The sequence below is a fragment of the Ictalurus furcatus genome, chromosome 10 (assembly GCF_023375685.1).
Source record: "Ictalurus furcatus strain D&B chromosome 10, Billie_1.0, whole genome shotgun sequence".
NCBI lineage: Eukaryota > Metazoa > Chordata > Actinopteri > Siluriformes > Ictaluridae > Ictalurus > Ictalurus furcatus.
In genome coordinates, this window is record NC_071264.1 from 29721008 (window position 1) to 29738758 (window position 17751).

General features: G+C 43.2%; 1 protein-coding gene across 1 annotated transcript in view; it reads left to right on the top strand.

Moving 5' to 3' along the window:
* Positions 1-17385, top strand: part of ccdc102a (coiled-coil domain containing 102A) — a 38955-nt gene extending 21570 nt beyond the window's left edge. Inside the window, 3 exon segments of the mRNA XM_053634668.1 lie at positions 12384-12554; positions 12951-13054; positions 15792-17385. Coding sequence (XP_053490643.1) covers positions 12384-12554; positions 12951-13054; positions 15792-15933 — 417 coding nt within the window. The 3' untranslated portion in view covers positions 15934-17385.
* Positions 17386-17751: the final 366 nt, after the last annotated feature.

The window sequence follows — 17751 nt, forward strand, 5'->3', positions numbered from 1 at the left end:
TCCACGCTGTCCGATCCATGCTGTCCTCTAACCTTCAAATAAAAAAATAAATAATCTCAGCAAAAACAAATATTATCCGGCATATTAAAAATTCTCTAAAAATGTTTAATAAAAATTATAACTGTAAAAGTCTCTGTTATTATTTTATTTGTGTTTACTTAAAATCCACTGTAGCATGTGGGCCGATGCAAATGTGGGAACGCCTACCGTATACCCTTGTTTGGAGACAGGAAACGTCTTTTCGGTAACTCAAAGGTTCTACCTAGAGCCCTACAACAAAGGTCTCCTTTTTCCACGAAAAGTTCTAGAGCGGTGGTCACCGACTATCTTCCTTGAGATCTACCTTCCTGCAGGTCCGTCCAAAATCTAACGCACCTGTTTTAGCTGATGAAGAACCTCTTAAGGCAGAACGATTAGGTGGTCAGGTGGGCATGATTATGGTTGGGTTGGAGCTTCAGTCTTCAGGAAGGTAGATCTCCAGGAACAGGGTAGGGGACCACCGTTCTAGAGTGAGCAGCTCGACCCGTTCATGATCCTGAGGAGCGAACATCTCTTTTTACAAACCCACAGCTCGCACCATTGCCCCCCCCCCCCCCCCTTCTAATCGTTCTGCGCTGCTCTCTCACGGGCGTGTCCGGTCTTTAGTTTACTGCCTGGTTGCCATGGTTTCACTGATATCACCAAGCTGGTGTAATATCCTCGCAGGCTAGCTATAGCTACAGAATGAATATAAAACCCCTCCGGACTTAAAGGCGCTTGTGTAAAGGCGCATTTAATAAAACTGCTTTAATAAAATCACACGGACGTGTTTACCGTGCGCCACAGTGTAGCTGTAATGTTGCTGTGTGATTGACCGCATCTTCACCTGACCCTCGAGTCCTGTCCCTCCTCCTGCCACGTCCCCGACTCGTTTCAGCGCCTTGGCACTCGTTGCCTCTTCCCTCTGTAAGAGCACTGCTTCGCTAAACAGACAGAGACAGATGGAGGGATTTGGCCAAAACATGGATTCTCACATTTAAACGTGTCTCCAGCACTTCAGCTGTACGGCGAGCTCCGGTTATTTATCTCTGCACCGGTCACCGCACGGTCACTTCCTAATTAGACGCCGTGACTGAACTCACTTTCGTCAACTGTTGTAGATTGCTGTTGCAGAAGAAAATAACAACCAAGTTAAAAAAAAAACAAACAAATTTGTTTGTTTATTATCTAATTAATGAGATTTTTACTTTTTTTTAAATGTAACTTTTGTGGAATGAGTAAAATAATTCATTATATTCATTATGTTTATTATATAATTCACTATAGCTGCAAGCAGCGATTACGGGGCAAAGCACTTTTTTTGGCCAAGAGCCATCGGGACCATCAGCACGTGTTCCCAAAGAGATCCGTTGAATTTAAAGGCAAACACGTCAAGCCGTTACTGAGATATCGCCTCGAATGGACTCGAAGCTTTGTTTATTAGAATTGAGACTTTCTCTAAACATTTGTGCCAAGTCTGATGTCGGTAAATAAAAGTACAGTAAAAGCGTTGCTGAGAAATGGCCTCACTTCCTGTCTGGCAACATCGCCACAGAGTTTAATATGAACAAAACTTATAATGAATAATAATAATAATAATAATAATCAAGGCTTGTTCAGGTTGGTCTCCTGAAGCCGTGATCAACAACAAATAATTTTTTTAACTGTTTTTTTGGAGGAAAATCCAATATGGTGGAAACGATCATCGTGGTATATGTTGAAGGAATGACCCAAAGAATCGGTAAATTCTTCGAGGTGGTGCTGGGGAGTTATTATTGCAAACATATGTTCAGCTTTGCCCTGATGGTGGCGCTGGAGTGATGTGGTGTACATCAGAATTGGTGTGAAGACGGCTAAAACTACTGTCCTGTGGCACTGTGCCAAATTACATAAAAAGTGTACGAAGCATTCTTGGGGTTGCTGTAGACTCCCATGTGGGATTTTTATAGTAGTGGTAGTAATAATAATAATAATAATAATAATAATGATGATAACAATAGTAAGAAACGATAAGAAGAAGAAGTAGAAAAAGAAAACCTGCAATTCCAAAAACACATCATCCTTCAAGCGTTCAGCTGATGCCGAATAGTTTTTATATATGAAATATTGCGGTTTAGCAGGAAAATGGTGAATATTAACACAGCTAAAGAAGATTAATGATGATAAATGACGTCCAGTCCAGAGCCGTAGTGAAATACATCACTGATGTAAATCTGAGAGATTTCCGTCATGCCGGAGGAAGTCGGAATACATCAGGAGTCACACATGACAGAATGTGCGGTTTTACGGAAATGATCCACGTCGACGTGCAGAGCGACGCGAAGCAGAGACAGGTGTGTTATTGTTGTGAACAGCACAGTGTGGAGTGTTCTTCCACTTATACCACAGAGATTTGCCAATAATTACTGTTCTCACTTACATTATAGTCATGATAAACTGTCCCTTACCAGCCTCTGTCTGTCTGTCCATGTGTCTCTCTGTCCATGTGTCTGTCTCTCTGTCCATATGTCTGTCTCTCTGTCCATATGTCTGTCTGTCTGTCTGTCCATCCATATGTCTGTCTCTCTGTCCATATGTCTGTCTGTCTGTCCATATGTCTGTCTCTGTCTGTCCATATGTCTGTCTGTCTATCCATGTCTGTCTATCCATGTCTGTCTGTCTGTCTGTCTCTCTGTCTGTCCGTCCATCCATATGTCTGTCTGTCTGTCCATATGTCTGTCTCTGTCCATATGTCTGTCTGTCCATATGTCTGTCTGTCTGTCCATATGTCTGTCTGTCTGTCCATATGTCTGTCTGTCTGTCCATATGTCTGTGTATTGATGGTAAACTCCTGGCTGTGCTGGGGAACTGTATAGAGCACTGTAACTGTTACAACGGAGAATCGTTATACTTGGTTAAACAACGCTGTAAAAGAATCCGATTATTATTAATCTTGGACTCTGTGGAACGTCCGCTGTACACGTCCCTGTGAATGAATCTGTTACTATAGTAACGATCACGTATTAGAAAGAGTGCGTTAATAATATAAACCCGTCATTCACGTTACAGCCGCGCCGTTATTCAGAAATAATGCTTGCCTTCTGACCAATCAGATTCGAGAATCCCTCCACGCTGTGGTGTATAATAATAATATTAATAATAATAATAGTGGAATATATTACCAAGACGTGTCGCCAAAACAATTAACCAAACCCCATGCTATCTTTAAGTCAGTGTAATGTATGTGGAGCAGTCTCTGTAGTTATTAGTGTTTATTATTATTATTATTTAGTTTTTATTAATTACGATTGTAATGTACACCACGGATTGTAGTTCTACCTCAGAGGCTCCGCCTTCAGGATTTAGTGTCGTGTCTGACTAACGCTCAGACGCTGCTGAGGCTGCTGATGAACCTGATCAGTTGCTGGATTGGGGTTGGAGTAGATCTTCATGATGTGTGTGTGCGCGTGTGTGTGTGTGTGTGTGTGTGTGTGGAAGCCTGAGCACTTGGATATCTTTTATGAGCTCCCATTAGTGCTGGCAGAGATTTATAACGCGAGCTCGTAGTCGTCCTCAGGTCATCACGCTCGGCTCGTCTCCGACTCACCTGCTCCTCTCTCTCCAGTCGCGCTCCAGACGGCATGAAGAGACGGGGATTAGTACAAGAATGAGACGTGATTAGATTCATTGTTTAATTTATTCGGATGACGGGTGATCCGAAAGTTAGCCCGGCGTCGTCTTGTTTATCGTCTCGCTGACGTTTTTAAATCTTCAGTGACGTCCAGCGCCGCAGAACATCCCTATATTATTTAGACAGGAAGTTTAAAGGAGCGCCCGTGTTCTGCATCATTCCGCTTCGAATCTCTCTCTCTCTCTCTCTCTCTCTCTCTCTCTCTCTCTCTTCCTCTCTCTCTCTCTCTCTCTCTCTTCCTCTCTCTCTCTCTCTTTCTCTCTCTCTCTCTCTCTCTCTCTTCCTCTCTCTCTCTCTCTCTCTCTTTCTCTCTCTCTCTCTCTCTCTCTCTCTTTCTCTCTCTCTCTCTCTCTCTCTCTTCCTCTCTCTCTCTCTCTTCCTCTCTCTCTCTCTCTCTCTCTCTCTCTCTCTCTCTCTCTTTCTCTCTCTCTCTCTCTCTTCCTCTCTCTCTCTCTCTCTCTTTCTCTCTTTTTAATCCCTTTTTCATTCTGGCAAAACAAAAATCCTAATTCTTTTATATTGTTTAATATCGCTGTTTCTTATTTAATATCGATATATATTTTACTCGCGGTAATGTATTCTAGTCGTTGATGTTTGCTCACGTGCTACTTTCTGGCAGCTTTTATGAAGGTTAAAGTATTGGCACCCTTGCCTTTTACTTTGCGAGACGTGAAAGAGCCACGCCCTTTTTTTTTTAATGTAAAGGAGATGCGTACTGCGTTTTCAAGATGTTTTTTGCGTGTGTAAAAACGTGCAAACTTTTCCTCCGGGAAAGATTTTACTGAGAACCTGTTCTCGACGATGAGACGAGCAGAACAACTTGATCTTTTTTGTTTTCTTTTGTTTTTTATAGTTTTTTTTTTTTTTTTATCGTGTAGACGAGGGTGCGAGAAGAGACCAGGTACATTTTGTACAAAGATTTCGTAATAAGTTGATCTTCTTACCATCGGATTGTGGTGGGGGTTTTTTTCTTTTTTTTTCTTTTTTTTTTTCTTTTCCTTTTCTTACCCGTTGATTTAAAATAATCACGGTTTCGCAAACCTGCGTGTACAGAAGAGACATACGGAATCGTGCGATCGGTTCAGAAGGAATTCTTGTATGTGAAAGCAAATGAATGATTATAAGCCCCGCCCCTAAACAAGCCTTTTAAGTATTCGCTCCCCATCGCTGCCGTCAAGAACAAACGGCGCCTCGTTTGCACATTGTTTTTGAGGTCGCAGTAAATCAGCGCCTTGGAGTCTTTATTTTATTGATCGATTTTTTTTGTTTGTTTGTTTTTTTTGGTGACTAGTCTCCGCCCCACACCCTTCAGAGAAACTCGCCCACTGTACCAGCTGCCGTCCCGATGCCTCAGACAGGAAGGCTGTAGTAGGAGTGTGAAGATTTCGATGGATGCATCTTCTTTTTTTTTTATTTATTTATTTATTTATTTATAGATGCTGCAACTAAAATGAATCGATGCAACAATCGTTCATCGGGGAGGGAAAAAAACCTGATTTTGTACCTCACAGTCCTTCCTTGTGTGTGTGTGTGTGTGTGTGTGGTGCACCACACACTCACACACACAGTTTTGTGTACTAGCGGCCATCCCGAGGCATCAGACAGGAACTCGGGGAGATTGATGAGGTTCTTTTAGAACTGCTGGGAGAAACGGGTCGATGAGGGCGCGGGCGTGGCTGGAGGACCTGGCGCAGGAACAAAGTGTGATTGATAGTGAAACTGTTGTGCTGTCTCGACCCTGACTCACTGTTTTCTCCTCTCTCTCTCTCTCGCTCTCACACACACACACACACGCACTTTTACTCTGTTCCTCAGCTTGATATCCTTTGTCACTGTGCTCTTCCACCCAGTATGTCCAGAAGAGTGTGTGTGTGTGGCCAGAAATAGCTCTGACTGGATAAAATAGCTTAGCGTTCTTTAAGGATTAGTTAGTTGAGAGCTGAGTTTTCGGTAACAGCAGCTCTGACAGTAGTGCAAATTTATATTAATGCTCTCGTTCTAATACGTTATTGTTTCCATAGCAACAGCTCGTTCACAGGGACGCATATGTGAAATTTATGGAAGGAGTCTCCAGTGTCATAGGTGAAGCTGTAGCTTTAGGTTTTCCGACATCTTCAGGACAGAGGAGTTTGCGCTTCTTTGCAGGTTCTCGGTGGTACGACGGGTCGTTCTTTTGATGAATAAAATATCGGTAGGTAGCTGTGGTGTAGGAGGAATAAAACACTTGGGGATGTGCTGTTAGAGGAAAATAATCAACTTCAGCGTGGTTAGTACATTCATTAGCAGGTCACATGACCATAACATGGGTGTAGTCTGTATCTGCGCTAGGAACTCTTAACTTCCCTGAAACCCTCGTCACGTCTCTGCCACGCCCTTTTGCACCTTTTTATTTAAACCTGTTCATTTAGCGATTTATTTCTCTATTTATTCACCGTGTGTTTAAACTTGTACATTTTTCACCGATTCCATGGGGTGCGCTAACTTTTGCAGTTGTGTGGCGGGTGTGTCTGCATGCTGTTGTATCTTTCATAGTGCATCAGCATCCTTCCAACATCTGTCCACATGCCAGCTCATCCACACAGATGTTGCCCCGCCCCCTCGTTCGCCCAGGAGGGGCGGAGCTATTCGGAGTGATTAATGAGGTTGTATCCGTGCTCATCTGTTCAGAGTCGCATAGAGCTCATTTACACACACACACACACACACGCGCGCTCACACACACACACCTCAGGATCTGAGACTAAACTGTGTGTGTGTGTGTGTGTAAATGAGCTCCTGTAGCGTGCACTCCCTCCATCTGGAATAAAGTCAGTGTGAAATGGATTGTTTTGCTTCTGAGATTCTGTCTCTCTCTCTGTCTGCCTTTCTCTCTTTCTTGGTCTGTCTCTCTCTCTCTGTGTCTCTGTCTGTCGTTCTCTCTCTCTCTCTCTGTCTGTGTTTCTCTCTCTCTGTGTCTCTCTCTGTCTTTCTCTCTCTCTCTCTCTGTCTTTCTCTCTCTCTCTCTGTCTTTCTCTCTTTGTCTGTCTGCCTACCTGCCTGTCTCTCTCACTAAAGTGCCGCTGCATCGCTATCTTTAGGTCGAGATGAAGCGAGGGTGAAATCCTACTGCACCTCTTATCAGCACGGCATTGTGGGTAACGTAGGAAACCGTTAACCCGAAGTGAAAATGCAGCGGCGCGCACGCGAGGTGTTAATTATAAAGAATATTATGTAAACGGTTCAGGGCGGGGGTTTTTTTTTTCTTTTTTCCTTCGCTTCTGAATGAAGGAGCAAGTCATCCGTCACCACGGCCGCGTGGAATAAATATAAACGATAGTCCCTGTGCCAGCGCCTGATCCCTGACCTCTCTAAAGAGCTCCCATTAGCGCAGGTTCCATTCTGGCATCTCGTCTAAACCTGTCCGTTATCACCTGCTGCGGCTGCTCGCTTTATTTATGATTCTCCTGCGCACATGACGTGCCATTACTGCTGATCTACTGCCTCACGTGTGTGTGTGTGTGTGTGTGTGTGTGTGTGTGTGTGTGTGTCACAGAAAATGTGTGGCGGTTATTCTTTTTATAGTGTAATGATTGACCAAATAGATTTGGATTTTATATATATATATTTTATTTCTTTATTTAAAAAAAAAATACATCATTAATCCTGTGATGTACCCTGTGACTCGTCTCAGCTCTTATTTTGTTTTTTGTTTTTTTTAGTGAAGTGTGCCGGATTTTTTAAATATTTGTGGACGCAGCAGGGCGGGGGGCGGTGGGGTGGGTGGTGGGGCGGTGGGGTGGGGGGCGGGGAGCGAAGTCCATCCTCGGTGGACTCGGCGTGAGGAGGAGGAGGAGGAGGAAGGACAGCAGAGGTGAAGTGAAAGTGAGCGTATAAAGTGTGAACAATGAGGATATGAGTGAAATGTGCTGAGGAGCTGAAAATGAGGAGAGACGAACGGCGCTGCCGCGCAGGACAGCGGCTCACTCGGGGGAAATTGATCTGAGGTAATAACGGGAAAAAGAAAAGGTGAGCAGGACGAAGGGAAATAAAAGTTGGGGTTGGAACATCGCTGATGAGCTCAGGGTTAAAGGTCGCGGAGTTAATATCGGACCCTACACCCGGTATTACAGGCGCAGTTACAGTGTGAGAATATTTCAAAAGAAAATATCGAAATGTACTGAAATCTAATCACCGAATCGATCTTTAACGTGCGAGAAACTACCTGGAGTAGGCTTTACCCTCATTTAAAAATACCAGGATGTATGAATATGCGGATCTGGACACGCCCACACGCCCTACTATCATTAATAAAGACGAAATCAAGTGTCGATCTGGACGGGACGGGAGTTATGAGGTGAGCCTTCCTGTTTAGGCCACGCCCACTTTAAAGTCAGATACGCATACGGCTACAGACGTCGTTGACTGGCTTCCCTTAATGTGGTGAGAGCTTGTGTGTCTGGCTCTCAGAAATATTAAGTGTGTGTGTGTGTGTGTGTGTGTGTGTGTTTTCCTGCCGGAGCCTATAGTATCTTGTAAACACTGTACATGTGCATCTCTGTATGTTTACGTCAGCGGCGCCGTGTAGAAGACGTTCACCCGTTCCAGCTTCATGACTAATCCCTCGTTTCTCCTTCATCACGGATCATTCACCAGACTGGAGCGTGTTTTATTCATCACCACTCCCTCCCTCCCTCTGCACTTTACACTCTCTCTCACACACACACAACACACACAACACACACACACGCAACACTTAAATCCAATCCCAGAATTAATATTTAAACCTTTTTTTAAGTAGAAAATGCTGCTGATTAAACCTCCACATTCACATTTGACATCTTGGTTTCCTTTGAAATCTTTTTTTTCTTCTCCTTCTCCTTTCATTCTTAAGGTTTAGTTATGAATTTTCCCCGATGTTTTTGATCATATTGATCATTTTTATGCCACACAGATATTTCTTTTTCTTCCCCCCACACACTTTTTTTTTTTTTTTAATGCTTGTCAGTTCTGTTTTTATTTCACTAAATAACAAACTAAACATTCCATTAAAACTGCTCTACTCTTCATAAACTAACTGTCTTTATTAAATGTAGCACTGCAACGCGTTTGTGCGCACTCATTCACTCACTCGATCACACACACACACACACCCTCTCTCTCTCTCTCTCTCTCTGTGTGCCAGACTGTTAATTAACGGATTTAATGTAAAGAACCTGTTTTGTCCCAGACGAGCTCCGATCAGACTGTTTTGCCGTCTCCCTGTGGGATTAGAGTTAATCACTCACTCTGATTCTGCAAAACACTGTTTACCTACACACACACACACACACACACACACACACACGTACGTACGACAGAGTGAGACAGAGAGAGAGAGAGACAGTGACCTATCTTTTACTCTTTTCAGTAAAACACAACTGGAACACGTCCTCTTTGCCTAATCAATAACACACTGCAGCCTGGGACGTTTACACACACACACACACACACACACACACACACACACGTATGTATGTATGTATGTGTGTAAATACACGTCGGTATCTCTCCCCAGCTGGCTGTTATGCTGATGCAGGACATCATGATAGAAATTACTGCTTTAATTATTTTCTTAAATTACTGATGTTACTGAGCTCCATTTTGCTTCTTCCCCCACTTTCATCTCTCTTCTTTCATCATCTGTTAAAGGCCGTCAGGGTGTGTGTGGGGGGGGGGGGTGTGGGGTGTGGGGGGACCTATCAAGAAGCCTCATACGATGATGTAATAATTTAGCTCTCGGGATGGTTTTAACATGAACCTGTTTAATCAGCGTGTGTGTTTCCTGTACCAAAACATCGCCACTGAGATTAGGGAAAGGGGGCGGGGCTTAGTGTGTGGGCGTTCACCATGTGTGTTCTCGATCTACCTCAGTATTCATTTAACAAGCTTTATGTATTTAATTAGTTTTAATTAGTTATGGGGGGGGGGGGGTGTTAGGGTGAAATGGAAAATACCAAAAGATGAATATGTAAAGTCCGTATCGTCTCTGCCGACTTTCACGAGCTCCACTTTTCAACATGCGCTGAAACGGCAGTCTGCTTTTCCCCCCCATACTTAAACAGCTGGTCAGGAATGATTGACAGGTCTGAACTTTCCTGTATTAACCTCCCTGCCTGTAAGCCCCGCCCCCTTTCCCCCCATCTCCCTCTGGTAGCGTTTTGTCCATTCTCCCGCTCGTAAGATGCGCCGCCGCGCCGTCCTCGCTCCCGGTCCCCGTGTTCCTGAAGGATGTTTTAGGTAGAGTGTTTTTCAGTGTTTTTAAATCACGTGGCGTGTTTTTTTTTTTGTTTTTTTTTCTTTCCTATTTTATTTATAATACGAATGATTTTGCAGTGTTTTGTAAATGTAGAGTCGTATTTTTGCCCATTTTTTTGTTTAGTATTTATTTATTGTGGAGTATTTTCCAGTACTTTTTAATATCGAGTTTTGTTGTTTTGGATGCAGAGGGGTTTGTAGTATTTTAATGTGGAGTGTTTTCTTCATATTTTTAAATATAGAGTGGTTTTTAAAAGTTTTTCTTAATGTTGAGGGGGGGGTTTTTTCCAGTGTTTTTTTTTCAGTATTTTACTTGCTCTTGAATTTTGTCAGTGTGTAAATAGTTTTGGTTGAAATCCCGGAGTCTCGCAGCATTTTGTTGTTTTTGTGATTTTATTCTTTTTTTAAATAATGCTTGCTGATGTGGTGGAATCTGCAGTGTGTGTGTGTGTGTGTGGGGTGAGTCATTGAGTGTGTGGTGAGTCAGCCTGTTTGCTGTTTTGTCAGAGCGGATAGAGGCGTACCCACACCGGCTCACACCATCATTTATTCAGAACTGAAGCTCAGTGATGATGACGATGATGATGATGATGAAGACTCGCGCTTCTCTCAGTTTTAGTAGCTTTGGCGTGAAGAGAGACGTGTTTCCTTCCTGTCCGGTTTCAGTCTGATGATTTTGGAAGCAGGTTGGACTGATGAGTGTGAAGATGAAGAACGATCAGAGCAGGAAGTTCGTCTCTCAGTGACGTTTTATTAAAACAGGAAAAGTCGTGAGATTCTGGAAGGTTCTCCGTGAGGAACCTGGTGTTCTTTACGCTGCGTGTTTTGATCTCGAGATCAGATCTCAGCGATTTTCAGTTCTTCCTCCCAAATGTGATCCAGCTGTTTGTGCACCGTCAGAGGGGTGTGCGTTCTTCTCATTAATAACACGTCTATCAGCTCAGCGGGACGCGTCTCCACGCCGAAACCTTTCCGAGGGAGGATTATTCGCAGTCTGCGGAGGAGACGCGTTTCATTCTGTTCGTTTTGTTTTGTTTTTGCTTTTAGTCTAATTTTAATCGTTCTGATTTTAAAGCGGTCCCTAATTAAGAACTATTAAGGGTTCTTCTGTTCCTCTAGAACCCCACACTAAAAAGTCAAAATATAAACACCTAAACTTGTACAGGAAAATCTGACTTTCTTAAAATATATATATAAAAAAATAACCTCTAAAAAAAAAAAAAAAAGGTTCTACCCTTTCAGAACCCTTTCTAATAGTGCTGTGGAAAAGTATTTGCCCCCTTCTTGATTTCTTCTCTTTTTTCTTCTTCTTTTTTTTTTTTTTTTTGCAAGTTCGTTGTGCTGAACTGTTTCAGATCTTCAAACAAAATTTGAAAAGTGCGCAAAAGAGTGTTTTCCTGGCAGAAAGAGTTTCTGAAAAGGTTCTACTCGGAACCCCGGGGTTCTAACCTTTTTAGCGTGTATCGTTATAAAGAATTAAAATGACTTTTTTTTTTTTTTTAAAGCATTAATAAACCTCATCATCTGACTTTTTTTTTTGTGTGTAAAAGTACAGCGCTGTGGAAAAGTATTTGCCCCCTTCTTGATTTCTTCTCTTTTTTCTTCTTCTTCTTTTTTTTTTTTTGCAAGTTCGTTGTGCTTAACTGTTTCAGATCTTCAAACAAAATTTGAAAAGTGCGCTTTAATAAAAAGTGAAAATATAATTCTTCAGGGTTCTTGAGTTGTTCTTCTGGGAGAACCCTTAAAAGGTTCTATGCACAACAGAGTGTTTTCCTGGCAGAAAGAGTTTCTGAAAAGGTTCTACTCGGAACCCTGGGGTTCTAACCTTTTTAGCGTGTATCGTTATAAAGAATTAAAATGACTTTTTTTTTTTTTAAGCATTAATAAACCTCATCATCTGACTTTTTTTGTGTGTGTAAAAGTACAGCGCTGTGGAAAAGTATTTGCCCCCTTCTTGATTTCTTCGGGGGGTTTTTTTGGCATATTTGCCACACTTAATCGTTTCAGATCTCAGATTTCTTTCTTTTTATATTAGACCAAAAAGCAAGCCTTTCCACAGCGGCCATAAATGCCTTCACACACAGCGTTCGCTCTCTAACCATCACGCACACTTTCTGCAGGAACGTTGAAACGTAGCAATAAAAACGAAACGATTTGTATTCTTTGTATTTGGAAAATTTATAGAGCCTTGAAAAGTGTTTCCCTTTCCGAAAGGGTTCCAAGTAGAACCTCGCTTTTTTTTTTTTTTTTTCACAAATATTAAACCAGGAAAAATAACCTGGTTCTGAGTTGCAGGTGACGGCGTCCCGTTTACAGTCGGGTTTCATTTCAGTTTATTTGTATTCCGAAGCTTCTGTTATTATTAAACGTGTTGTGTTATTTTATTTGAGTGTGTGTGTGTGTGTGTGTGTGTGTGTTGCAGGAGCTATCAGACTTGCGTCACGTCCACACCAAGGTGAAGAAGCAGTACCAGGAGAAGACGGCGGAGCTAGCTCACGCTAACCGGCGAGTGGAGCAGCACGAAGCGGAGGTGAAGAAGTTGAGGCTGAGGGTGGAGGAGCTGAAGAAGGAGCTGGGTCAGGCCGAGGATGAGGTTAGCGTCCTGTTTAAAGGAAAACTCCGCCCTGAATGGCGTGCGCGTTAATCTCCGTAATTTACGTCCGATCTTCATCACAAGTCCAGATTTGATTTGATAATATTTTTTTTAGTTTAAACTTGTTTCATCGACACGTTGGTCTACTTTTACTTTGGTTAACGGTTTCTGACATTACCCTTCATCAGCCCTCTTAAAATCAGATAAAAGCCAGACTGTCAATCAAATAAGCAAGTAAGCCACGCCCACTACTTCATGGTGACATCATGGCACATGGTGATATTTTCTTAAAGAGATACTCTGTGTGAACATTGCTTTGTCTACACGTTTGATGATCTTTAGTGTGTGTGTGTGTGTGTGTGTGTGTGTGTGTGTGTGTGTGTGTGTGTGTTTCAGCTGGATGATGCTCGTAACCAGAGCAGGAAGTTGCAGAGATCTCTGGATGAGCAAGTGGAGCAATCCGAGAACCTTCAAGTTCAGCTGGAGCATCTACAGTCCAGGTAAAACACCCCCCCCCCCCCCACACACACACACACACACACACACACACACACACACACACAGTAGCTCTCCATTTTGATCAGTGACTTAGGTTTCTTTTTTCCTCCACAGCTGGCAGGCTGCTTTTGCAGTGTGCACTGCTTAGTCCTTTCACTGCGCACGCATACACACGCGCACACACACACACACACACACACACACACACACACACACACACACACACACACACACACATCACATTCTAGCTCCCTGCATTCTGGCTCATGCTTCCCTGCAGCCAACCCCGAGCTGCCTAGCCGTTGGTTACCGTAGTAACAGGGAGACTTGAAGTCTGAATCCCCCCCATCAGGCAGATGATTCAATACACACACACACATACTTTAGCGTTAGCATTTTGTTAGCTACTATCACTCTTAATAAAATAAAATATATATTAAATGCTGGCACCCTTACATTACCTAAAATAAATATTATTATTAGTAGTAGTAGTTTTAATAATAATAATAATAATAATATCAGCAGTGTATTCAGAGAGAAAGATGGACCGAGAGAAGCAGACAGAAGGAGAGTGAGACTGAGAGAAAGAGTGAGAAAGCCCTGAAGAGAGACAGTGTGAGAGCGAGAGAGAGAGAGAAGGATACGATGTAAACGAGTGTGAGAGAGAACATTAGGAGAGCTGGTAGGTCAGGGTTCGATGTAGTCATGGCAATGCAGAAGAGGGTGGAGCCAGTCTCGTGACAGATGGAGCATGTGTCCATGGTTGTTATGGAAACCGAGGGTGGCCTGGCAGAAGAGGATTCTGGTCGGGGTTTTCACGGTGACGGAAGAGAAGCCAGTTTTGTAGGGTGATAAATGTAAAATTTAAATATCAGTGTTTGGCCATTTGGGAACTGAAATAAAGAGTCGAATCTTATTGGTGAGTCAAGTCAAATGATCTGACTCACTGAAACGAGTCGACTCTTTCAGATCCACTTTTTTATTGTTGAATTGAGTCACTTGATAGAGATGGAATTCAAGAGCTGACTTTTTCAGATCCCTAAGGACCAAACTTGTATTAATCTAAAATATAACGCATTAAACCTTTAAAGATTTTTAAAATGCTAAAATATGCGGGGAATCTGAGAGATCGCTGCCTGAAGACGTGCGTCACGGTGGGATTAACGTCTCTTTCCCTGACGGTAAAGTCAGTGTGATGAAGCGGACTTACTGTTACCACCCTGGAGATGATTATTTTCCTCTAACAACTTGTCCCCGAGTGTTTTATTCCTCTTGCACCCCAGGGATTTATTAAAGAACACGTCATACTGTTTATCCGTTTATAGTTACATTTAATGTTGTGGGACGTCAGCGAAACAAGCGGGCGTTTACTTCCACGTCTTGAACGCAGCACGTCTGTCGAAACAGAGTGTTTCAAAGAGCGGGTCAAAAACAGGATAGGAAATAGTCTGTTACTTCTAAATTATGATGTTTATTGATGTAAAAATCTTGCTAACATTATAAGTGGACCTCAGAGAACATTATAAAAAAATTCTTTAATGCAGTACACGACCCCTTTAAAGCAAGTGTTTTATCCGGTGTGTGGGCGGGTTTACCCGGTGCATGTCTATCCAGTCGCGTGGGCGGGTTTATCCGGTGTGTGGGCGGGTTTATCCGGCAGGCAGGTATTGTTTGCTGAAAGGTATCTGGAGGATTAGGATGTCGTGTCTGCACAAAGTAGTACAGAGACACAGCATCTATATTCTACTCTGGGCACGGAGGAGTGTGTGTGTGTGTGTGTGTGTGTGTGTGTGTTTTTCAGTGAATTCAGCATGCTGTATTTTACCTCCTGTTTTATTTTTGTCCACTAAAGCACAGATTTCAGAGCGACTGCACGAAGACAGATTGCATTGTAAATGTAAATTAAAGTGGAATCATCACAAAACACACACCTCGGTCCTCCTGACTCTCGCTCTAATAAATCATCCCGTAGATATTTTTATCTATTTTTAGTGGCTCGGAGAACTCGCCGTGGTGAGGATGGGACCTCGGGTAGCCGGCATTAACACGTCTCCTTATGGGTTCTGCTTCGTTTCATGAAAACGGCGTTGACGTCAGTGTCGCTGCAGACCTGCTGCACACGCACAGAGCACCACTTCACACACACTCCTTTTTATTCTTCTTGTTCTTCTTGTTTTTATAGACACACGCCACCTAAAGAACCCACTGCAGGTTGTTGTGTTTTTTTGTCTCTCCACTTAAAACAGCAAACCGGCGTGTTGTGGAAACGTGCTGCAGATTCAAACACCGTTTACAAATGTTTTTTTTTTTTTTTAAGAGTCTCCTCTACGGTCGTTCCCGATCCACAATAAAGTACCAACTCAGAAAGAGGAACTCCAAAAAAAAAAAAAAAAAAAAAAAAACTGTTCATATTTCCATGACAGGAACCTGTTTTAGAAATCAGGAACTTTTAGGTTCCCGCTGGAGGAACCGGGTCTGATTTTAATTCCTGGGCTGTAGTTCAAATGATTGTTAAAGTTTAGTTATGAAATCCTGAAAAAGGTTCTGATCAACTAAAACCCAGCAATTCATCAGAACCGATTCCTGTTAATGTTCCTCTTGTAGAGCGACAGGAACCTTCCCAGGAACTAATCCAAGCGTTCCATAGTCTGACATTTTACATTTAAGAAGATTCCAGATCACACGTTTTCCCCTCTTGTTGATTTATTTATTTATTTGTTTATTGCCGTTTTCTGATAGGCTGAGGCGTCAGCAGAACCCGGGCCTGTTCGGGAAGATGAGAACGTCGTCGTCCTCGTCGCGGTTCTGCCCCGATGACCCCGAGCGCCCGGCCAGCGACCCCGACGACGAGGAGGAAGAGCTGCAGATACAGATCCCTTGAACGCCGTCCCATAATATCCGAACTGTGACCTTTTAACCCGTCTGGCTCATACAGGACACGTGGCAGGTTCTGATGCGGAACCGTGTCCCTCAGATACGATACATGAACGGTTCCTCTGCGGTTCCTGTACAGAGAGCAGCAGAGGAACTGGAGGAGGAAGTGACCTCAGCATCAAACACATTTCCTGCTCTCTGACCCTGATGACAGTGCTTTTCCACCGGGCAGTACGGTACGCTACGGTACACGTACAGGTACCCCGTGTCTGTTTAAGATCGCGTAACGGTACCCGTCCGAGTAGGTGGAGCTTGCGGGGTGGTGACATCATTTCCTGGTTTTAACACTGAACACAAACAACAGGGTCTGATTTGTGTTTTATTGTTTAATATGAAGACATAAATCTCAGTCAGACGAATAATCCTTAGATTAGATCAGACTCGAATGAACACGCTGTCTGACCAATCAGCAATCGCCGTTTCTAGCTCCACCCACAATCCGCCGTACCATAGCGTTCATACTGTCCCAGCGTAAAAGCGTCATCACTCCACGCGTCATCAGCTTTCTATACGACTTTTCTGTGTTCCGCTCCGGCTTTTATATTTCTTCGTCTCGAATGCGGTGTCGTGTCATCGTCGTCGGTTCTCGTCGGTTCTGTGTGCTGTGTAAACGTTCTCTCCAGGTTCACGCCCATCTCCATGGTGATTGCTTTGCTGTGTGTGTGTATGTGTGTGTGGGGGATTATGGGTACTGAAACGCTCTGTTTTGGTGTTGGAGTTCTGACACACCTAGCTCTTCGTTGGATTTGGGGCGTGTCCTGAGCCTTTGGTAGTGATTGGACCTCAGTAGTGCTGGTAGGCGATGGAAGAGAAAGCAAGCTCTCTGATTGGCTGTTGAGATCATGAATCATATATTCCTGGTTTTGCGTTAATTATAAATCGTAACTTTCCCCCTGTAGTGTCATTTTCGATCAGCGCTTCAGCTTTTCCGCTCGGTGTAATCCAGTGTGGACTCGGTTGGCTCCACGCCCTTGTGTGCGTGTTTTTTGTTTTTTTTTTCTTCAGTGATAAATCCAGTCTGCTGCCCCCTGCTGGTGACGTTCCCTTCACACGTGCAGGATGGTGATCAGTGTTCTGCCCCGGTTGGCGTTTTAGTTCTTTAACGGCGGCTCGGTGCGTCACGACTCTGACGTCGAGCTCCAGTCCGTCCTGATTTTAATGTTTAAGCAATAAACCCATATTCGCGTCCTGGACCAACATCAGCTAGCCCCAATCCCCCCCCCCCATCCCCCCAACGTGGACCAAAACAGACTCTGACTTATTCTCTTCTTCCTCTTCAGCGGGACGTTTTTATCCGTCGTTCTGACAAATATTTATAATTTTTTTCTTACGTAAATTGTTCTGTATTACAGTCGTTGGTTTTTTGTATTCAGCATTATAAATATTAAGTGTGTATAAACGCAGGCTGTGTGTGTTTTTATTATGACTGAAGTGTGTGTGTGTTGAAGTATTTAAACCAAACACATTTTTAGCCTCGTCCCTGTCCCAACTTTTTTGAGACGTGTTGCAGCCATCGAATTCAACATCACCGTGTGTTATTTCCTTAAAGCGGAAGATTTCCTCCGTTGAAACACCTGCTGCGTTTTCTGCGTCCTGTCGTGAATAACGTACGGGTTTACGAGCTCGACCGATCACTGCGTTCTGTTTTTATTTACGCTTCACTCCGCGTCCCAACTGTGAGTAACTGCCTTACTTTATATACTGGGTTATTATTTATTAAACTATTTGTCACATTTTAAATATTAATAGAATATAAAGTTATTAA